This window comes from Tympanuchus pallidicinctus, unplaced genomic scaffold (assembly GCF_026119805.1).
Source record: "Tympanuchus pallidicinctus isolate F22 unplaced genomic scaffold, pur_lepc_1.0 scaffold11, whole genome shotgun sequence".
Lineage (NCBI taxonomy): Eukaryota > Metazoa > Chordata > Aves > Galliformes > Phasianidae > Tympanuchus > Tympanuchus pallidicinctus.
This window is the reverse complement of record NW_026294627.1, coordinates 7,940,339-7,964,544: the sequence shown is the minus strand read 5'-3', so window position 1 is coordinate 7,964,544 and position 24,206 is coordinate 7,940,339. Positions and strand designations below refer to the sequence as shown.

Genomic DNA, 24,206 nt, shown 5'->3' with positions numbered 1-24,206 from the left:
GCTTCTTGCTTCTCCTCTGTGAGTGCTACTAAGAGTAATGTGCATTTCAGAACTAATGATAACTTTATTCATTGTGTGCATGCACAAAGACCCCAAATCTGATTTTGAGATCATGCAAATCACACTGTGTAAGTGACTGCAATGATGCGAGGTATAATGCACTCTATAACCCGACCTGTACGGTCACTGTTACCTAAAAAAGGTGAAACCCAGTATAAATTTCATTATATGAACTGTATAAATATGAGCTGTAGCTACACTAATTGAGATTACCTGTCTTTGACTGAACTGTGTTTACATATGAGCTACCTGATCTCAGTTACAATCAATGAAGACATTGTGAGGTTTGTCAGTCAGTTCCTCTGACCAATAAGGAAAGCTATTCCAAGATAAAATGAACTATTTCCTAGACCTCCATGGACTGCAGTGGGAATTTAGAAACTTGAATGTGTACCAACAGCTACACAGGAGAAATCCCAAATTAGGCACAATAAATCCTGATATAACTACCCAAACTTTACTAGTTTGAACTAGTAAATAAATATTCCACAGTCAATGAGACCAGCACCACCTTGGAGCAATTCATCACATCTTTGGATGCATGATTATCAAGGATTAAAGGGATCCTGTCTCTGCTGATAGATATTCTCTGCATAGGGAAGGTTGAAGCTTACATTAGATTAAACAACAAAGGCGGATTTTATTCAAGACTAGATGTCTACATATGAGGCAAGTATCTCAGTTGCCATTACAGTTAAAAGGGTTTTTTCATTCAGTCACTCACTAGTGTCTACTGTGACTTGAAGCAATCTGAGCTATCATGCCTGGTGTCCAATTGCTATTCCAGATTACTACAAGACATACGCCACAATTTCCAGTCTGTTGAAAATGTGGCAATTATGTTAAAGTGCATCAAGTTTCTTTAGTTGTATATTTTGAGGTAAATAAATGGAGCACAATGGAAATTCAATTTTCTCTAAAAGAAAGAATTTTACCTGAAGTACATATGTAAGAAAAAAAGTATATTATATTACATTATCATGAAATAGAGAAATACAGCGTATGCATGTAAGAAGAAACGGGTCAGGAAAGGCTTTGATATTAATATTTACTTTCACACCAATGCTCTTCTTTCCAATTTATAAGTGTGATTCATAGACACTCCTACTGCCACCAGTATTTGCACAGAAATCTGATATTTGCCTTATGTATGGAAAACAGAGTATCTGATTCACCTTCTCTTAGAATCACAGAATGGTGGAAGTGGAAAAGGACCTCTAGGTCCATCTGATGCAACCACATCTCAAGCAGGGACGCACTGGGCAGGGTGCCCAGGAACATCTCCAAGCAGCTCTGGAAAATCTCCAAGGAAGAGACCCCACAGCCTCTGTGGGAAACCTGTGCCAGTGCTCCATTGTCTGCACAGCACAGAAGTTCATCCTGGTGTTTGGAGCAAACCTCCTGTGTTCCAGTGTGTGCCCACTGCCTCTTGTATTTGCACTGGGCACCACTGATGAGATTTTGGCTCTGTATCATTGAACATAAAATATCACTCTGGAGCCTTGATGAGCTGCTGTGCCCATAGACCAGTATCCTTGCTGAATCTTTTGAGAACCGAATCCTGACCTTGAATAAAGCATGCCAGGTTCCTACAGGAATAAAAAAGTGCCTCATGTGCCTTGAAGTTGAATTCAACTCTCAAAAACAAAATAGTTTGTGCTCATCTGCTGCTTAAATTTTGAAATGTATTTTCAATTGATATCTTGTATAAATTATGAATTATGAGCAATGTGCTTTACGAAGAAGACAGTATTCCAGTCACAAAGTACCATCCAAGTGGAAGGTCCCCCAGAGTCAGCAAGAATGACTAGAACATTGCAGCTCTATCATTGGAGTTTTCTGTGACAAACTTTTGCATTAACCATCACCCCTTTACAAGGTATCAGTTTTTATTTGGTCATTGTTGTTTAAAGCAGGAGAGGGCTTGCTTTTCTGTCCATCAGTTCCTCCTTTGGATGTGTCCTGGAAGAAAAGCCTTGGCATCCACAGTGACATTAAAATACGTTTGTATTCATTCCGAAAATTCTGGTTAAGAAGTCCATATATTATTGCATTAAGGCAGCTGTTGAAATAGGCCATGAAGTAGCTTACAATGAATAACCATTCAGGAACTTTTGGTGCCATTTCTGAAGGATTGATGGCTACGGCCAGTCCTATGAAGTTTAGAGGCGCCCAGCAAAAGGCAAAAATCACAAAAACCACAAACATGGTAAGAAAGTTTCTGAAGTCACTTGGTTTCAGTCTTGGCTTTGTTTCTGACTTGACTCGTCTTCTAACTTGAAGCACTAAGACCCAAATTCGAAGGTAGCAGAAGCTCACGACAGTGATAGGGACAATGAAATGAATTACCACAACTGCAATTGTATAGTAGGAGCTTGCAGTCTGAACAAATGTGCATGAATAGATGCGTGGATCATACTTCAAGGAGCCGACAAAAAAATTGGGCACAGTTGCAATTACTGTTAATACCCAGATTAAGGAGACATAGAGCATTGTGTTCCAACAGCTATACACTTTGTCATAGGCAAAGCTATGACATATATAGCAATATCGATTAATTGCAATTGCAGTGATGTTGAAAATAGAGCCTATTACACTTAGTCCCATCACAAAGCCACTCACTTTACAGTGCATTTCACCCAAAGTCCATCCATTGTGGAAAATAGCTAAGAGCACCAGTGGGTATGGATACAAGGCCACCACAAGATCAGCCAAAGCCAGGCTCACCACAAATGCATTACCTGAGGAAAAAGAGAGACATATAGACATAAGTCTGAAAGCAAGCATAGTTGTGAACATGAAGAAAATGAACCATCTTACTTTGTATATCTGCAACATTAAAGTATTGGTGATGTTGGCAAGCAGCAGGTATATAATATCATTAGGGTCTGTAGGGTAAATAATTCTATCATTCAGCTGAGGCCACCATAGAAATAGCTGCAGCAACATGATGTTTCAAATTGCTGGTGAATGTATTATACCCTCCTTTCCATTTTGTACTTTAATAACCATAGCAAGACATTACATAAGCTTGTGTTGAGATGTTTCAGTATAGCTAGCTCCACAGCTGGAGAAAAAGAATAAAAGGAAAGAAAAAAGTCTAAATTGCACTAGGTAGGCAGGCTATTACGTCACTCTAATCTATGAGTAGAATACTAACTGGCTTGAAATTTATCAAGGGGAAGGACATATAAAAACAATGTCTACTGGAATTAGAAGGATGTGCTGTTTTATATGTAATCTGAATGGATACACAATAGTCTAACAGAAATTTTCTGCATGAATAGCTGTACTGCAGTTATTTTGTCACTGCATTGACTAAGAAAGAGTGAACTGCCTTCACTACTTTCTGTCAAAAGGTATATTTAATTATCTGCACATAGTAAAAAGGTGCAATTGCAAGAGAAAGAAAGCATTTACATGTATGGAAGAAGCCTCTAGGCCTTTTGTTCTGATTATGTTCAAAGAAATGTTAGTGATATGCTCAAAACGTGCTGTCTTTAAACGATGAAATTTCAAAATGTTGCACATAAGAAAACTATAATAAAACTGTGATGTATTAAACTATATTACTATAAACTATTACTATATTACTATAAACTATATTACTATAAACCATTACCTGTGCGACCTGGTGTAGGGAACCTGCTTTGGCAGGGGGGTTGGACTCGATGATCTCTGGAGGTCCCTTCCAACCCCTACAATTCTGTGATTCTGTGATATTCATGAAAAATGAGAGCCTTACAATGACAAGTATTGGCTCCCCTGATTTTTATGAAATAATTCTATAGAGACTTGCCAAGAGAGCTATGAACTTTAGGTTCTTGGCTGCACTGAAGTGCAAAAGACATAACACCTTTTAAAATTGTGTGGGTATAACTATTTTTTGAAAAGAGCAATTAGCTGATTCATCTTAAAAATTCTGAGATTTTTTATCCTCATCTAGCAAAGTAGTTCTCAAAACATTTAATTTTAAACACAGAAATACTGCTATGAATAGGGATGCCACTAGTTGGGGGACAGAAAACGTAGAACCTTGTAGGACTACTTTTTAAAAAATTGCAGAATTTCACTTGTACACTGTTTTCTCCACCTGCTCCTGCAAGTCTACCTTTCTTAATTAGAACAAAGGAATGGGGAATTCTTTCATCTATTTTAAGAAAAGGCCATGAGCATCAGAATTTGCTCACACCAGCTAGGGAACTTAACATTGAATAGAATTACAAATGCATAGCCACAGAAACTTGGCTCATCTCAAGAACAGGTGGACAACTTATTTTGGATGTTTTCTTGTAATAAGTTTAGCATCCTTTCTTTCACTCTTTATGTACACTTTATGTAATTTACACAAGTATTTTCACAGCTATGGATAGCTGACTTGGTAAACCCCGATTAGAGCTATCCTAAAGAATATTTATTATCTTTATGATCTGTGAAGAAAGAATAAATAAATTAGGGAGAAGATTGGAGGGTAGTTGGTAACAATCTTCAGGTAAGTGGGTCAGGAAGGATATAATCCTTTCCCAGGTTTGTGTTGAACACAAAAAAGCTTTAGTTACAACAGGAAAGCTTCAGACTAGATATAGAGAAAAAGATGCTAATGGCATGAGGAAGGAGGTGCTGAACATCTTGCTTTGTGCCTGACGTTGGAGATAGTAAGAAAAAAGTAAATAAATATTTGTCAGTGCTGGTCTACTGGTCCTGGTTGGAGCACAGGAAGAATGAAGGAACTTTGAAGGTCTCTTCTAGGTAAACTGTGATAAAAGAGAAGACTGAAAAAGGAAGAAGGGCATCTTTATCAGAATGTGTTTACACCACAACAAGAATTTCTCTAATCATTTTTCCTCATACTCACGAGAAAGTTAGAAAACATTTATGTTTTCATGAGGATGTGTGCCAAAATCCAGTCTCTTGGGCCTCCTAGCATCAGCTTATACTTAAAATGTAATTATTTGGTTAAAATCAACTGAGCACTGAGCTCCTTCAATCATTTTTGGAAATTTACTGGAAGGTATATTTGGCAAGTGAATATCAAAACTGCATATGTAGTTTACGAATTCTTGGAAATTTCACCTGTATTGAATAAGGACAGTTAGCAATGAATCTGTCAAAAAGACAACATACCATTTCACGATGTAGAAGAAAGACAGTACATTACCTCTAAAGGTCTCAAGCAGTTTTTACTCTTATGGCTGTTTAAAGGTTTGGGTGTTATCACTGTGTGCCACAAAGTAAGATCCAAAGTTTTTGTCTTTTATGTGGCTGACTGTAGAATGAAGTTTAATATTTTATGACTGCAATTTAATAACCTACAAAAAACAGAAAGAAACTCCTCTAATTCATAAAAAAGTATGCAATCAAAATTTCGGAAAATCAAAGTTCTTAGATGCTTTTTAAGTGCTTTGAGAAAGTAAGTGTTTCTTGATACAACTAAGAAATAGCATTTTGAATGACCTTAACAACATTCACAGAGTAATCAAAGGGGAAACTTTGGGGTATCTGACAGAACAGAAACCACAGAAAGCTCCTCTAGTTGTAATGATTGTCTTGATAATTTACCCAATAGATAAGCCAGTAGATTTCAATTTCATGAGATTGAAGATTATATTCATTTATAAGAAGCGCATTTGCTCACTGGAATGGAAAGACTCAGTTACCGAAAATACCTACCAGACATCAAACATCTTGCCAAGGACTCAAAAAGTTACATATCTGTACTGTTTTAAATTTTGATAGCTAATCTGTCTGGATGGTTTGTAATCCTCTTTAATTTCTAAATACCCTAATCGAATAATCCACTGATGTTCTGTTCATCAGGGTGTACAAATGCCACAATGCCTCTTTCTCTGCTCCTGTCAAACTAGGAAACAGTTTAGCAACAATATAAGCAGAAAAGGGAGGCATGGCAGATGGTGAATGAATAGCGAATAACCTCGTGGCAGATTTTTTGAAATACCAAGAATTAATGACTATGGATATTTCTTCTATCCTTCCAGTTTCATATTCAGACCTCTATGGAAAATTTAGAATTACCCTTGCAGATTTCTTATTTCATTTTGTCTTCATGTGGAACACACAAGGAGTGCTCTGAAAGTAATGCTTCCTATTTCATTACGTTGGCTCACGATGTCAGAGGTGGATGTTGGTTGTAGGGCAGTAGAGGCTGACCCTTCCCACCAACATTCCATTACATTTTGTTGCCATTCAACACATTGCAGCAGAGGAGCAATCTGACAAAATGGCATCTGACGTGGAAGTACATAAGAAGTAAAGGTGTTTAATTGAATTTTCCCTGTGGAAAAAAAGGCACCCATTGACATTCATTGATGCATGCTGAACATTTCTGGAGACCCAAACAGTGGATGTGAGCACAGCAAAGTGGTGGGTGGTGCATTTCAGGAGGGGCAACAGTGACATGAAAGACAAGCTGTGTTCCAGGTGGCCATGTTGATTTTTGTGAGAGCAGCATGCAGGCTCTTGTTCATCTCTGGCAAAAATGCATAGCTAATAGTGATGACTACATAGAAAAAATAGTTTGTTCTTCTGCCAGACACTTGCTCCTGTATTCAAAATAACCTTAAAAAAAAAAAAAGTTTGGGAAGGCTTCAGATGGCTTTTTTGTTGTGATAGACATATAAAAACAGATTCTGTGCTCAGTTTCTAGACAGCCATCTAGTCAAAGGTATCAATTCAGGGATGTGTGGTTTCATTCATTCTGTAAGTTACTTACATATAAGCATTAAACATACAGCACTTTTATTTCCTCTGATTTTTAAAATGGTCACAAAATACTCAAGGTGAGTCTAACCCTTTAGTTCATTATTGTAACACATTAAAGGGGGTAAGTATGTTTTACTTTCTCAATCACAGCTTCAAATTTTTGCAAGTGATATTTCTGCAAGTGATATGCATACGACATCCCTCCTCAGCTGTGAAGTCACCCCTTCCTGATAAAAATCCTAATATTAAGCTCAGTATGAAATCTGACAACTTAAAATTTTTGTTTCTGACTACCAGAAATAGAAATCAAATATAACTTTTATGTTAATGTTATTCCCTTTATTTAAATTAAGTTTGTATAATTTATCTGCCAGTTAGGCCTTTTTAATGAACAATGAAGTAAATGGGAGAATTGCCATAGATTTAAAGGATCCATTAACCAGACCATTAGAGATATAATAAATAAAAAGCTCTTATTAATAAGAATGTGAAATACTGAAAATAGTCCCTTCTCAAACTCCACTTGTTCACAATTAGTGATTTGTAATAAAAACTACGCAACTTTTTTTGCATGGAACTTCTGTAGTGCATCTTTTTAGGTCCAAGTCTAAATTATTTCTGAGCTCCAGAGGAGGAGTTTCAAGGTCTGGATCAGATAAAACAGAAACATACTCAACTAAGAATAAACTGGTATAAAAATAACTTCATGAATCTATGTCTCCACTCACAAATTTATGAGAATAGCTCTGAGACTAAAACTAAGGGCCAAACTGCTCAGGCCAATCATAAGCCACAGATTCTTCTAAACACCATTCAGAGTGCTGAATTAAAGTGTGAGGTATAAGTTTTCCCATTCAGAGTTCAGGATTTTTGCAAAACAGATGACTACTGTGATGGAACTGTGTAGCTGTTACCACACCTGGAGTTTTTTTGTTAAATGTGGGTCTTTGCTATATCTTTAGCTGATAATCCTAACAGAAAATCCATTTATTCTGGCACATTTTCTGGAAGGATTGTATAAATGAGATAGTCAGAACTTCTGCTGAATGTCCAGATTGTGGCTTTTAAATGGATGTTCTGGCCTTGATTGCTGGTTCTCGATGCTGCCAGTGATACCTACCTTTTTCTGACCAATCAGAATTTCCCAGAGAGTTGTAATTTCTATACTTCTTTCAGCTCATTTCAGGGTTTGGTTGAGGGCAGAAAAATAAGAGACCAGTCCTCCCAAAGTTTGCTTTTTAATGTGGAAAGTAAAACACGACTGTGGGGAGCCTGAAGAACTGGTACCAGGTAGGTAGCCAGAATTTAGGATTGCATAGGTTTCTGTTTCTATTTCCAGAGTGTCCCAGCTTACCTGGCTCAAAGAGCAGGCAGGGAGGTATTACCTGCTCCTGGAGAAAGGCTGATGCTTCTCCCAGCTGTAGAAAAATGGAAGTGGAATTGAGTGTTAACTGTGTACCACGATTTCATGCTCTGTTGTTCATGGGATACTGCCGCTATGTAATAACCTTGGACTGCCAGGTGCTGATTTGGGACATAAGAAACCACAGAAGTGGGAGAATCACATAGTCAGTGCCAAGCAAATAAAACTGGAGTATATTAACAGCATGGGGATGTCTCACATTCCTCACTGTCTTTTTTTTTTCCTTTACTTCACGATTCTTTGATTATTATTATTACTTAAGTATTTAAGCTCCTGCAGTTTTTCACTGTTGGTTTAAATAGAGATCCTTTTAATCTGATTAAAAGCACCTGTGTCCACTCTGTTTTTTCTCACAATCCATTAGGAAGAAATGAATCATGAAATCATAGAATAATTCAAGTTAGAAAAGACATTCAAGTTCAAGTCCAACAATGAGCCTGCCCTACCAAGTTCCATCACTAAACTATGCCCCTTAGTTCCACATCCACATCTCTTAAAACCTCCAGGGAATACCCACTTTCCTGGGAAACCTGTTCCAATGCCTTATCACCCTTTCCATTAAGAAATTTTTCTAAATATCCAGTCTAAACCCTCCTAGCACAACTTGAGACCATTTCCTTGCATCCTATAATTGTCACCTGAGAGAAGAGACCACCACCCTTCTCATTGCAACCTCCTTCAGGTAGGTTCAGGCAGGGAGCAATGAGGCGTCCCCTCAGCCTTCTCTTCTCCAGCCTAAACAATCACGCTTCCCTCAGCTGCTCCTTATAACTTTTGTTTTCTAGGTCCCTTACCAGCTACATTACTCTTCTCTGAATGCATTTCAACAATTCCAACTCTTTTTGTAGTAAGGGGACCAAAACTCATCACAGCACTTGAAGTGCAGTCTTGTGAGTGTAGAGTATGCAATCCTGTCCTTCTGGCCACACTATTTCTGATGCAGACCAGACTGCTATTGGCCTCTTCAGCCACCTGCGCACAATGCTGGCTTACGTTCATCCATCTGAACAGCATGAGGTCCTGTTCTGCCAGGCAACTTTCCAGCCACTCTGCCCTGAGCCTATAGTTCTGCACAGTGTGGTTGTGATGCAAGTGCAGCACCTGACATTTAGCCTTGTTGAATACTACACAACTGGACACAGCCCATGGCTACAGCTTATACATATCCCTCTCCAAAATCTTCCTACCCTCAAGCAGATCAACACTCGCGAGTAATGAGGTATCATCCACAAGCTTAACAAGGGTGCACTTCATTCCCCTCATCCATACCACTGACAAAAAAAATGTAAAATAAAACTTGAGGCCTGGGGAACTCCATGGGTGAACAGCACCCAATTGAAAGCCACTCACAACTACCCTTTGGGCCCAGCCATCCAGACAGATCTTCACCCACTGAACTGAACATGTCCTGGCAGCCCAATTCAGATGTAAATCCACTCAGTGTCAGTGGGAATGAAGCCAGCAGAAGTGGACACTAGTAGCAGGTGAAGCACAGAATTAAGTCTTTTGCATTTGGATTCCCTGTGACACTACAAGCAAGAACCTCGGGTATTCTTTGATAAAACATACTAATGTAATCTAATGTTCAGCAATGTGTTACTAACAGAAGGTTTCACATAATGCTCCAAGAGAGTGCCAGATGGATTTTGGTTTTCATTGAATATAGCTGTTTAAAAGCAGTGACAAACTCCTTTGCTGTTTTGTTTCAGACACTTCTGGGATATATAGAAGACATACATAATGGAAAGGGACAGAAAGGAGGTATTTGGAGATGCTGAGAAAAAAAAAAAGTACTGTAAATGATGAATTGATGCTGAATCTTTGGCCTATTAAACATTCAGATTATTTCTTTTTAGGAATGTATGTTCTATGAAATTGTACAAAATATTTGGTGAGTTTGGTGAATTTGAGTTATTCTGTGCTAGGTTTAAAGGAAATTATCTACTGTCACTGGAAGTACTATACACAGAGCATAAAGGGAATATTTACTGTAGGAGTTATCCTTTTCTTGTGAAGCTTTCTGTTGGCTTTGAGAGAGCTTTCTGTTCAGAAGAAATTCAGGCCTAGACACCCTTGAAAATCAGAAGTCTCAGTTCCTGTCAGTTTTCAAAGTCTGGAGTACAGACTAAAGAGGGCTTAAACCCTACTCATCCATTTTCTGGATGAAAGCACCATGAAATTACGCAGAAGAGGAGGAGAAACATACCTCATTTTAAGAAAAAAATGATACAAATACCTCACTTTGAGATATTTTAGTGGAGAATGCTTTGTACATCCCTTTCTTAAACTCCAATGCAAAGTACAGGACTAGAAGCTCAGAATGTACAAGGGAGCTTGAGACTGTAGCTTAGTGACTAGCAGAATGCTGGACTGGGACAGATCCTGGTCTTCTGGCCTATAACAAAGAGTTGAAGCTGGAAGCTACATTTTTAGGAGATGAATTTTAGGCTGTGGGTCTCAGGTGCCAAGTTCCATCCCTTCTACCACAGGCAGGGCCACCAACCTCCAGATCTGGTACTAAACCAGGTGGCCCAGGGCCCCATCCACAACCTCTCCGATCAGCCTGTTCCAGCACCTCACCACTCTCAAACTAAAGAACTTCCCCCGGACATCCTTTCAACACAGTGTTGCTGAAAAGGGCTGTTTTTTAACACGTTTTTGAGATTGTGACTTTGGTGTGCTTGGCAGCTTGATACGCATATACCTTAGTGAGCAAAGTTTCAGGTTTTTTTTGTTTTGTTAAACATGGAATAGTTGGTATCTGTTTTAAGTTTGTTGTCATGAATCCCAGGTTCAAAAAAACGTTTTTAATGCTGTGCTGTTAAGAACTTCGTAAAGCCTTCAGATTTGTTACCTCTAGATTTATAATAGAGCTAAACCGTGGCTTCCTCTGGTGAAAGTATCCATGCTGAACACAGACGATGGTGACTCTCTATTGCCACCTAGTGCACTTGCCAAACGGGAGACAATAAATCGCACCGTCTAACTGCAGAAGGCAAAAGCAAGTGGCTCCTTCCTTTAGAGTAAAGTCTGGTGGCTACTCAAATAGCATGTTTATGGGCTTATAAGTATTTTTAGAGTTTCTGATAATTTCTGAGACTTAATGAACTTTCCTGGTACTATGAGTTTTTCCAAAAGAAAAGGAGAAGTTGAAGATGCATGACGGTCTTTTCTAGACAATCTGCTGTTGCCTACTAGTAGGGGCAGTGGCATAGTAGAAGACTTTTTATCTGTAAAAGGATTTGAGCCTATGTCTCTCATAGTCCCAGCAGAACGCCCTACTCACCAGCCCTTCTGGTCTTCTTGGGTTTCTCTGTGTGTCTAAGCTCATGTGTGTCTCTAGGTTGTGGTCAAAAATTTCACCCTGTAACAAAACGCACAGGTTATCACTTATTTTGTAAAGTGCTCCTCATAAGTCTGTCTTAAAATAACAAAATATTTTGATTTAAAAGATCTGAAATTAAGATGGACAGATGCAGAGGATCTCCCCAGAAAACTGCTTTGGAAGAAAACGCAAGGTTCATGGGCCTTACTATTCTGTATTGGACAATGCCATCTCCGTAAGGCACACCTTGCAAAAAAGTGAGAGCCTGTCTAGCCCACTGCTCCAAAATGACACAATTTGGGGTGCTGGTATTGAGGGATGGGGCAATAGATGAGCTAGAGTTATTACGCAAAGACAATGGGATTCAAATCAGACAAAAGTGGTGGTTGCTACAACAGGCAATAAACCTGTAGAACTTCTTATTCAAGGAGGATATGCAAAAAGGTTTACCTGCCTTAAATGAATGATTGAGAAAATAGTTGAAGTGGAAATTCACTAAAAAGATGACGCATGAGATTCAGTAAACGCTCTGAGCTGAAAGCAAAAAAAGAGAGAACACAGGAAATATCATATGTGCTTGTTCTATTTTCAGTTTTTTTTTCCATGAGTGTCAGTAAACCTACAGGTAAAGAAAAAATATGAGGCTACCTACATCCTTGGTCTGTACCAATAAAACTGTTTTTATGAAGAGGTCTTTAAGTTTCAGTGAGACTAGATGGAAGCAAAACTTCCTCTACATCTCCTGTATTGTACTGATCTGAGGTGGTATGGTACACCATCTTCACTCAGATTCTTACCAGCCACTGCTCTGGACAACCAGACCATTTTTGTTGACAGAAGGTGTATAATCAATGAGTATTAAGATGTTATAATTATGAAATAAAAAAGAGAGTTGGGCTAAGCAAATTATGATAACAAAAGGAGAATAAATAGAAAACCTACCCCTACCCTAGGCTCATTTACAAAACTCCAGCCAAGCAGATCTCCAGAAAAGATCCTTCCCCACTGGTAGCTAGCTCTTAAATAGGTCTCCAGGCTCTACCCCTTGCAGCAGCACAGCTGAATTGCCTTCACCTGTGCTCCTCTGGCTGACTCATGGCTCGCCTCAGGTGATCAATCAGAGGTTCAGGCTGGGACTCTGCAGTTCCCATACAGAAGGTCTGAAGGATGAATAACCTTCTTCTGCATTTCTATCTACTTGCAATTGATGCAAGCATAGTGCTATGCAGCAAGCATAGTGGTGAAGTTCTGTTACACCACTGCCCTTACACTGAAAGATATTGTCTTCGGGGTGGTCAGAGAAAGGCCCCCATAGTTACCAAGAGAATTGCCAAGAGTGACCATAGGTTTTCAGACAGAGGACAGACTTATTCTGAGTGCTGTGGGCGGATGAATTAGCTTAAAAACCTCCAATTGCTGAATACAATCACTGAATAACAACAAAATACTGTTGTTTTTTCACTAGTACTTTAAAGGAGTGGTGTTTCCTGTATCTATCAGTACACAGCATCAGCTTAATTTTTCTCACTTGAAGTAATCACAACTGTTGATTGCTTCAAGTGAGGGAGAATAGGAAACCTACAGGAAAAGCTGCAAGTATAAAAACTCATTTGCTGCTGAAAAAGGGGCCAATATGAAAAGTTGTTGGACAGTAAGGGTGCAATCTAGTTGGATCCTGTAAATTGCTAGATAACCTTTTTGCTAATAACATACTTCTTTTTTTTCAGTCTCTCAACACTTTATTGCATTCCATATACAAAAAGCAAAATATGTAGCATTTTGTAGACTGTTACTTTGTTAAAAACAAAAAAAATACAACCCTTAAAATTAAAATTTTATTCAGATTAACTATAAAGGGCTGGTGTATGGAAACAAAGAAAGGGAATTGCACTACTGAAATCTCTGGACAAAACTTAATTTGTTCTGGCAGGTGTTGTATGAGCTCGGGAGGCACTGGAACATATTGCCAGAGAAGTTGTGGAGGCCTTATCCTTGGTAGCATTCAAAGCCAGGTTGGATGGGGCCTTGGGCATCCTGAGATAGTGGGAGGTGTCTCTACCCTCAGCAGGAATGGTCTTTAAGTCCCTTCCTACTCAAGCCATTCTACAATTCTATGAAAGGCTGCTTCATCTTCTGTTACCTTCCCAAAAACTCTTAGACTCAGTAAACACATAATAACTGCTTTGCTACTGCTGTTAGCCTGAATTTGTATCAAATTCATGTAAACATAAAAATGTTTTTTTCTCTCTCCCTTAAAGCAACAAAAATTGCTCAAGTTCTTAGGATAACTTTTACTTTCTTTTAAAAAGGAGGATGGAAATTTGAATTATGCATGTATAGGTAATGTGAAAAAAAAAAAACACAACATTTAATTTTGTCTAGCTGATTGATGTTTTTGGCTAATATTCATTAGGGAATTAATTAATTTTAAAAGAAAAAAAACCTATAAAAATACTAATCTGAAATATAATTAAAATAATTTGAAAATGTCACAGTTGCTTAGACAATTCATCAGATATTTCAAATGAATAAAATAGAGATTATTGCTGACTAAGGGAGATATGCAGCTCTACTTAGTCAAGATTTAGTTAGCCATGATAAGGTGCATTTTTTAGTTAAGTCTTGTAAATCCTTTAAACAGAACAAAGCATTTTAATCAGTAAAAATGTTGGGATTTCTCCTTGTGGAAATGAAGACATCATGAGTTAAACTGTTCTGCAGGACTTCCAGTGAAGGATTTTCAGCATGTGGGAGAAGTACAACCAGTAAGAGCAGCAGTGAAACATGTACATATAAACCAGTTTTGCTGCTCCATACAGTAAGGGATCCCTCCCAGACATGTTGGGGATCCAAAGACAGTCTTGCGATTATTTAAAATGGTACCTGATACAATGCAGTAAATACAGCACCTGGGAACATCAGTATTGAGATTGTGCAGGTTGAAAAGCTGCCAATGCTTGTAACATTCTCTGGAGTCCCTTCCTAATAGCCTTTTTTTCCTTTTTTATTTTTTATTTTTAAATCTCTGTTTTTTCCTTCCTGTTTCCTATTTTGTGGAAGAAGTAAGGAGATGACACTTGGTGAGCACAGCCATTATGAATCTTTCAGTCAGGAAAAGTCTTACCCTTTTTGTTCTTAGCATTTAGAAGGCCTCATCACTGCACATGCGTATGGAGCTGAATGTCTTCAGAAGCTGTTGTCAGTCTGTGCCATCTGCTTCTTTTAGAAACAAGGTCTTAAAGTAAAGTACACTTGCATGATTCATCTTATAATGATACTCATAGGTTTGTAAACAACATTTAAATAGATGAATAAATAAAGTGTTTCAAAGAAAGTGATCATGTATGCTCTGCCAAGGCATTGTCTGGTCTGTGTTTCAACTTAATCTAAACAAAATATGTCATGATGATTTCCTAAATTTAGCTCTTCCCTCTGAACCAGTAAGTCTTGCAAAAAGACTGGAAAAAGCTCACTTCAGGCTGAATTGTGATTTGGTGAGCAAGTTAAATGAAGGGTGGTAGACATGGGAATATAACAACGGGATCATTGAAGTTGGAAGAGATATCTGGAGATTATCTAGTCCAAGTCACCCCAAAGAAGGGTCAGTAACAGCATGTTGTTCAGAGCTCTGTCCAGTTGGATTTTGACTATTTTCAACTGTGGATACTCAACAGGCTCTTGCGGGCAACTTGTTCCAATAAGGCAGAGATATACAGCAGATTTACTTTTTTTGCAAGGGAATAGGGGAAAGATTGTGTTGATTTTGCACATGGACGAGGATTCTACTTGAACCACTGCATAACAGGGGGCGTTTAAAATTATATCTGCCAACAAGTAGGTAGAAAAAAGATGGTCACTAACAAAGAGAGAGAGTTCCTTGGTCAGATTAGAGCAGGTGGGACTTTGTTTCTTTGTTTTGACTAAGATTCTGTCTTCATATTCCATATGGCAGCAGAATCTGGACAATCTCTGACTAGACATAATGGTCTGAGCCAAACAGAGAATTTGGGCCAACAAAGTTTACCTGGGAGGCAGGGAACAGTGTTGAGACAGCTGCATAGAAAGCAGGAAGAAGCACCAGATCCTAACAAAAAGAGTTTTGAAAACTAATTCCCATTGGCTTGAGCAGGGTCAGAATTTCCCTCCTTATCGAGATATTCAAAGATAGGTTCAACTTACCCAGTCTGCAGAACCCTTTTCCATATGCTACTTTGATGATCTTCTTGAACTGTAAACTTGCTGAGGGTATAGTCTGTCTCATCATCCAGGCCATTAATGAAGATATTAAACAGTGTTGATCCCAAAAAAACCCTGGAGGACACCACTTGTGTCTTGTATGCAGCTGAGTTTTGTGCAACTGATCACAACTCTCTGGACTCAGTCATTCAACCAGTTTTCAATTTAGCTCACTGTTCACTTGTCTAAGCCCTACCTTGTCAGGTAGTCTTAGGAGGTTGTTATGGAAGAGTTTCAAAATTCCAAATGAAGGCAAGGTAGACAACAGCTATTGTTCTCACCTGATCCATCAAGCTAATCATGTATTTGTAGAAGGCTACCAGGATTGGATAAGCATAATTAGCTTCTTGTAAATCCAATCTGGTTACTACCAATTACTTTCTTGTCCTTCAAGTGTTTAGAAATGGTTTCTAGGATTAGTTAAATCCTTGTCAGTGGAAAACTGAATAAAATTGTCTACTTCTAAGAACACTGGAAAAAAGAGTACCAAAGACTGTAATGCTGGTGAACGTCACCAGGGCCAGGATCTGCACATTGTGAGCTGCTATATACCCACAGGTTTTTCATTATGCAGTTAATACTCAGTAAAGTAGATTATTTTTACTCTAATAAAGACAGTCCAAGCTATGAGGCAGAAGGAAATAAAAATACCTAGACTGATTAGATAAAAAATATTCTTAGGTGATAGCCATTTGCCGTAAGGTCTTTTTCATTATTTGAACTCAAATTAAATGTTGTGTATACTGAGATAATTGGAAAAAATTAATTGCTTTTAGTATAAGAGGATGCTGAGAATTTCAGGCAGTATATAAGCAAACCTTAGAGATATGAGGATATTCTTTATAGGTTCCTGTCTTTTCTGCAGGGATGTATTTTCCCTTTCAATGTTAGCTCTGGACTTGTAATTTGTTAACATAATTATATTTACAAGGTTGATGCATTAAGCAGATATTTTCCCTATCTTATTAGTCAGACTGCCAAATCCAGTGGTTACATGTGATATTTCCTGGCAGCTGTTGTTGCCCTCATTGTGCAAATTTGACAATCTAACAAAAAAATTACAGATGTGACATGAAAGATGTGACAGAAATGGCAGAAAGAAGATGATGTTTGTGGAAGTGATGCAATATTGGTATAGTCTTCGTATATGTGCTTAAATACTGAAAACTGAAGTTAAATTCAGTTAAAGTCCATGAACAGTGGCCAAATAAAATGAGTAACTTTGTGAGAAGAATGTTTTTTCTCTAGACATAATTTAAGCAGTGTATATTAAACAGCATAATCATATATATATATATATAATTAATAACTAATTAAAAGAGAATCCCAGTAATATAGATTCTAGCAATCAAGAACGTTGTTCAATGAATGTGTTTAGGCTAATGTTACCTCCTGTTATGTCAAGATCTGTACTTAGGTCAGGAAAACACTGACTGATAAAGCTCACTGTTTACCAGTATTGTTACCAATATATCAGATCTACAAGAGTAGTTAAGAAGAAGAACAAAGTTGCACCCACAGTAATTTAGACATACTTTCATCAGCTTTTGCTGGAAATCAACTTCATGCCCATATCAAGGTAGAAATTTAAAGATCAGAGCAACTGCTCAGAATGCACTACCATAATCTTTCTTTCTCTCTTTCTTTCTTTCTTTCTTTCTTTCCACTAAGGAAAAAAAAAAAAAAAAACAACAAAACAGTTTTAGTTTTATTAGCCCAGCATAATGTAGTTATTCTGATATGTTTTCTTGAGAACAAAGCAGTGTATTTAACAGCAGTATTTGCTTGCAAAGGATAATTTATAAGAAGCTAAAATTTGGAGCATACCTGAACATATTCTGTTACTCAGATGAAGTGTGAGTTGGAATAGGAGTAGGATTTACTTCTAGAAACAGAGAATAGGTTGTCACTGATTCAGTGAGCTGAAAACAGTCTCCTATAATATCCTCAACAGAATGGTTTAAGCTACTGGGTAAATATCTGTCTACTAAGAGTAGCTAAAAACATTACAGCCTTTTAAAATGAGCTGTGCTGGCTCCCTGTGAGTACATTTGATCTTCTAGCTCATTGGCTGATTGTATCAAAGAGCATCATGAATCCTTGAAGAAATTCTGCTGGTTGACCCAAGAATAGAGCTTTACTGCAGAGGTCATGCCTCATGCAATCAGCAAGTATTGAGAAGGAAAAGCATGTCCAGAGTCCAAAAGAGAGCTGGCTATAAAGGGAATGCTGCTAAGACACATAGGAATTTGCATACACAGCTGCAGAGAGAGGTCCTTCTAATTGTCTCTGAGGGTGTGTTTGCACTGGATATTTCAGGGAGATAAAAGCAAATATTCACAGAATAGCTGGTAGTTCTTTCAATTTACAGATGGGATATTTAAGGGGCTGAATGTGGCCCCTCGTTCTTCTCTCAGGAAGACAACTCTTCCCAGGAGGGAAGAGCTGCACTCAGATGAGCAGCTTTGCCATGATTCCCTGGCACCTGTGCTGGTCCCACCTTTAGTACTTACTTCCCCCTTCCTTACTGTGATGGCAGTACAACTGCTGTTCCATTTTTATTGCATGATCAGCAACTTTTGCATGAACTTTGCCATAACTTTAACAATTAGTCAGGGAGTAATGACAAAAAAAAATACTACCAGTTCACCTCTGGAAGATCCATCTGTCTATCACAGACTAGGTGCTAACATGGCACCTGAAATTAAGGCAGGGAGTAAGCCGGAGAGGAAGAACGGATCAAGAAGTCTTTACACTTTTAGATCTCAACTGCAGGAAAAACTATAGAAGCAACATTTGGTAGGAAAGAAGAAACAAAGATGCAAGTAAAGGAAAATGGAATAAAATTCAATATGAGCTAATATAAAGAGGCTGTACAAATCTGATCATAATTACTTAATAAAAGCTAGAGTTTCTGTACCTGGGAAGTTACTCTAAACTGATCTAGTTTTGGGAGCCTATTTGCCATGGTATCACACAGTCTGCTACTACCATTGCCTGGACAGAGATGAAAGAAAACTATTGTATCAGAGATATCCTTCATTGGAATAACTTTGATTCAGAAGTATTAGGTCACAGAACACAAGAGAGAAATAATGTGCTATGACAATGCAAAGTTGAGACCCTGTGTTTCCCTGTATACAGGGAAATGTCAAGATCTGTTTTTTCTTGAGGACTGAAAGAGTGGAAAGTGAATGAATTATAATAGTATGAGGCACAAGAACAGGTGCTGAAGGAACAGCAGGGACTGAACATACAGAAGAAAAAGATGAGCTGTATTAGTGAGTTACTGTACCAAGAAGAGTCATTTATACCATGACTGTACACACCATAAATTAGCAAATAAGCAAAAACTTAAATTTTAATAGAAGTTTGAACTACAGAATTATTATATTGAGAATCACAGAATGGCCTGGGTTGAAAGGGATGACAATGTTCATCTAGTTTCAACCCCCTGGTATGTGCAGAGTTGCCAACCACCACACCAGGCTGTCCAAAGTGTTGGGTTCAATGAACTTCTGTGAATGTTGAAATCATGTCCCCATGAATTGCTCAGTACCAAGCAGCTTCAAGGCTAAAGGTCTTGGATATGAGAGAACGTGAAGGCTTGCTGGCCACACACACTCACAGTTTCAGGGCTAAGATCCAGAGTTCTAGAAGTCAGGAGTAGAGAAGTTCTGTTAGGCAGGATTCTATCCGAAACCAAAAATAGTAAGCACCCATGTTTTGCTCATCAAAATATATTCTTTTCAGCATCAGTGTTGACATTCAAAGCCAACTTTTCCAGGTGGTTTCAGGACTCAGGAAAGATTTAAGTTGTATCAGTCTTATTTGGATCAATGGGAACTTTTGGCGGACTGGCAGTGAGGAAAAAGGTACAAACTTAAAAACGTAACTGAGCAAGCTACTAGAAGAATTACATGATGACTTTTAATTCTTATATTTATTTCATCCTACCACAAGGTTAATGTCCATGCTGAGGTTGTTCCTCCAGATTCTTTCTCTTTTTAAGTAGAGAGAAATAAACACTTTTGTGGTCTGAATCATGCCAAACTAATGTAGATGCCAAAAAATAAGTTGGCTGAATTGTACCCCAAAAATGTTTACTTCTCTTCTTAAGTTCTAAAGGGAGCCCAAAGGAAGAAGCTCAGAAATGGGTATCTCCACTGTAGTCTTCTAAAATCAGAAGATTTAAATTCCACCTGAGGAGATGGCTGTCCACTGTCCCATGGAACTTGAACTGCTGTATCCAAAGATATGAAGAATAATTGAAAACAGCATGTAACAATGGGGAAAACAATATCACAGATAGAAATGTGAAGTCTACAGAAAAGAAAATGGCAAGGAAAAAAAGAGTGCAAAACTTAATTATATTACTGGATATTTTTATTTAGTAGAAAGAAGAGTTCCAAAATTACAAATCTACGTGCAGGAATGTTTTACTTTGTACCAGTGCCTATGCATATGAGTAGAATGTCCATCCCTAGAGCCACACACACAAACTCACTCATTGAATTTAATTAACATGCAAGTGCAGCTATGTTCACACGTGGGAAAAATACCATGAGTTTTGATTTGAAAGGGTATCAATCTTACTGTGCTGTGCTAGTTGTTATACATAAAAAAAGAAAGTAGTAAAGGAAGAGATTAAAGTGGGTTGACAAAACATACTAGAAATATCACTTTCTGCTAATGCATTCTTTGGCAGCACACCAAGGTTAATATTAGGTCTTCTTCTGAAACAAAAGGGTCTCAAAATCTTCACTACTATTTGAAATGATATTTGAGTTAATGCATCTAATTCTCATTTCCCACTGATTTTGCACAGTTTTAAGGCCAATGAAATACAAATGGGTTGCTCTATCTCCCTCCCACAGGAGACATCTTGTCTTTTCCTCCCCTCTGAATTCTATCACGCTGGGCTCTTACTCCAGCTATAATGTTGTGGTTAGAGCTATGCCTACACAAAAGCATACCAAAACTCTTGAAAGCATCTAGTGATTTTCAGTGACTGGATACACCCTCAGGATGCTTCACCACTCAGCAGTGACTATTTAGCATACATGAACTTTAGCACTGCAAAAGTTTAGTGCTTTAAAAGCTGCCTCCAATTGGGCGTACTTAAATGAAGACAAAATCAATAGTCACTTTTGAAAATTCAGCACACAGTGTCAAATAGAAAGGCTAATTTATTTCATTCTGACATACAAAGTTTTCTTTCATTTTCTAGTGTGTTGGACTAAGTTACTTCCTCTCTAAAATTAGAAATTATAAAAGCATTAATTTCTGTAAATTCAGTCACTTTTAGAGATCAGAAATTGCTCAGCCTCTCACAAAAAGGCTGGGTGCAGTTATGTAAGAAGACAAGCGTGTTGATTCATACCAATTATACTATACACTACTTGGAAGAGCCTGCACAAATTCTCCCCCTCCTCCAAAAACAAATCTAAATGTAGGAAAGAAGATTCTGCATGCTATGAAACAGTCTTTCCATTGTACAGCTGGCAACATTCCCACTGTTTAAGAGTGAATGAGCAAACTCTAAGAACATCAGTCCTAACCATTCTCTATTTCTCTTCTGCTGAGCATAACACTCACCAACCTAAAGGTTAATGGGTCATTTCATTCAACTCCACTCTGTGCCTCATATATATATATCAGCATGAAAAACAGATTTGCTTTTGACCAAGCTTTCAGGAGAGTGATGTGTAATTAAATCATTTGCAATAATCAGGTTTCTTTGTAAATCACTGAACGGAACAGCATTGGTAAGTCCTGAAAATATGATAAAGCCTTGGTTTGCTCTCTGAATAGAGGATTACTATTTGTACTATAGAAATGGTTAGAGCTGCTTAATTTATTCCTTATAAACCAGTGGCTTATTTGAAAGATCCCTACTCTCACCCCTCCTGAAGAATCACTCTCATTAGCTACTTCAAGGGAGAATCAAGCATTCGCAGTGCTATCACTCCTTTTTCTTTCAGTCATCTAGACCTTTTCTCTGCTGCCCACAGGTTTTCTACTGGTTTCACATTGTAATATGCAATGTCATAGAGAGACAAGACTAATTCATCATGTCTTTTTCCCCTCACCATTCCATTTTTTCCACACATCCCCACATCCTGCTAGTACTGGCATGTTTCTAGTCAGCTCAGAAAAGAGCAGCCCCAGGTCCACTCATTGGTACATCTTTCCTTGTCTGAGGGCTCCTGAGCAATGCCTCAGTCCTCCACAACTTCCCCATTCTCTCCACCACTCCACCAACAGCACTGTTCCCTGCCTCTGCTCACTACTTACAAAATTTTCTGACAACATTTATCAACTTATCTCCTTTCAGCTTTATCCCTAAGACACATCCCTCCCTGATGGCAAAGCCAGAGACTGGCAATTTTAAGGTATTTAACTTTATGAAGACTACACTGAAGGAACTCCCTGCTGTTCTTCAGGATACTTATCAAAGATTAAGAAATCAATGAAACAGGGTCAGTGATATCACATCAAGGATGACACTAAAAGGAAATAAATTAGTATATATTCTAATTAGATAAGAAGACTGTCTTATTTCATCAGCCTTCAGACAACATGGAGCACTTTAATCAGCATCTTGAAGCTTATTCTTCCAAGCATCCAACTCCTCCCTCTGCTGTCATTGAGTGAAGGAAGCAGTCCGGAGGAAATTCCCCTCTTGCTCCCCTTTCGGCCAGGAGTTGATTTATGGGACCGGCTCCACGTCCCATCGCCAGCCTCCTCGAGCACGGACCGGGGGAAGGGAAGCTCTGGCGGCGCTCCCTTTCCCGGTTCAGCACCGGGCATGGCTGTCCTCACCTCGGTACTGCTCTGCTGCTCTCGATAATGACTCAGTTCTCCAGAACACGCAGTTTGAGATAAAACGCTGAACCCAGTGCATATAGCAGCTCCTTCCCCATTTCTTCCCTTGGGAGAGGTCTCGTTCCTTTGCAATGATGATCTTTAAACATTATTTCATTAAGAATAAGGGTGAATGAGTGCATTGTTCCAGGTAGTAGGAGATGCTGAAACACCGCATGTAGAATTCTGAAGGAACTGTGATCCACACAGAAAAAAAAAAAAAAAAAAAAAAAGCCGGGAAATTCAAGCACCCAGTTACCCAGTTCCTCCTCCCCTTCGTAAGGCAGCTGTTAGGCATGAGGTCGGACAGATGCAAGATGATACAGTTGTGCATCTGGCTTCACAGCTCTCAAAGCAAGGTTTTGCTGCCCAGAACATGGGGCAGACAACACAGGAGATCATTTGGTCATTTTCCTAGGACCTGGTATCAGAATGCCTCAGAGAGCCTACTCAGGGAGCTGTGGGCACCTCGGGGTCACAGCCCTGTGTGTGGATCTGACAGAAAAGGCGGAGGGGAAAAGGGAAACCCGAGGGGTATGATTGGCAGTGCTGTGGTTGGAGGCAGGTGTAACCTGCCCAGCAGAGATGAGAAGCTCCACGAAGCACAAAAAGCCACTTCTCAGCACATAAAGGAAAAAAGAAAACAACTACAGACATGACTCAAAAAGAAGGAAAATACTTTATTTTAGTCGGAGGGCACATGAGCATAGAACAACAACCTCGTGAAGGACCGCGGCGAGCTCCAACGGGCAGTCCGGAGCCGGAGCTCCACTTCCCACACGCCTCACCTCAGTGCTCCGGACAAGTTCCTTCTTCCCCCCGTACTTCCGAGCACTGTTTAAAACGTGCCATCGATCCCCCCAGCAGCAGCAGCTCCACAAGGAGCGAGCAGTACCTCATTAAGAGCCTCGCAATGACACGCACTCGCTAGAGCAGAGCACAGCCCGGAGGGACCCGCAGCGCACTGAGCGCCCGAGGTCCCGCACACATCCCTGTCCGCACAGGGACAGAAGGAGACTTTCTGAGTCCCACAGACGGGCTCTTCCCCTCAGAGCAGGGCGCCCGCTAGGCTCCGGGTTCCCACTTCTACCTTACCTGAGTTCCTGAGCTTGCGGTTCTTGAAGACGGACACGATGACCAGCAGGTTGCCTAAAATATCCACCACGGTGGTGAAGATCAGCACGCTGGAGAGAGCCGTCACCACCCAGGCGGGCCGCGGGGCGCCTCCAGCCGCCGCCTCCCGCTCCGCCGAGCCGAAGTGACCCCGCCCGCCCGGCTCGCAGCAGTTCCTCAGAGATCCATTCTCCAGCATCGCTGACGCCCGCCGACCGCGCGGCGGCCCCGCTGACTGGACGCGCGGGCGGGCGGGAAGGCTTTTAACGGCCCCGCCGCGCGCGCTGCCCCTCCCGCTCCCTGCCGAAGTCGCCGGGAAAGGTCCGGGGCGGGGCTAAGCGGAGCCCCGAGGGGGCTGGGCACGGCCCGGGGGCGGGCGCTTCACCTGGCGCACGCCCACGGCGCCCGGCGGCCGCCGAGAGCGCGAGCGCGAGCGGGGCGCGGGGTGAGGTCTGGAGAGAG

The 24,206-nt window shown here is 39.7% G+C and overlaps 1 protein-coding gene across 2 annotated transcripts; it reads right to left on the bottom strand.

The window, feature by feature from the left end:
* Positions 1-223: 223 nt before the first annotated feature.
* Positions 224-23,966, bottom strand: MTNR1B (melatonin receptor 1B). 2 transcript variants are annotated; one of them, XM_052670336.1, is made up of 3 exons: positions 11,979-12,063; positions 11,490-11,567; positions 224-2,801 (listed from the first exon to the last, which is right to left on the bottom strand). In XM_052670336.1, the coding sequence occupies exon 3, from the start codon at positions 2,692-2,694 to the stop codon at positions 1,933-1,935; it is 762 nt and encodes a 253-aa protein (XP_052526296.1). In that variant the 5' UTR covers positions 2,695-2,801; positions 11,490-11,567; positions 11,979-12,063; the 3' UTR covers positions 224-1,932. The 2 variants fall into 2 exon arrangements, with proteins under 2 accessions (XP_052526296.1, XP_052526306.1); XM_052670346.1 differs by lacking the exons at positions 11,490-11,567; positions 11,979-12,063 and adding an exon at positions 23,727-23,966.
* Between the last annotated feature and the right edge of the window lie 240 nt (positions 23,967-24,206).

Coding starts and splice junctions, on each gene's coding strand:
- MTNR1B (XM_052670346.1), bottom strand. CDS start 23,943: ATGCTGGAGAATGGATCTCTGAGGAACTGCTGCGAGCCGGGCGGGCGG. Junction 2,802..23,726: donor CCGCAAGCTCAGGAACTCAG/GTAAGGTAGAAG, acceptor CTTTTTCCTCAG/GTAATGCATTTGTGGTGAGC.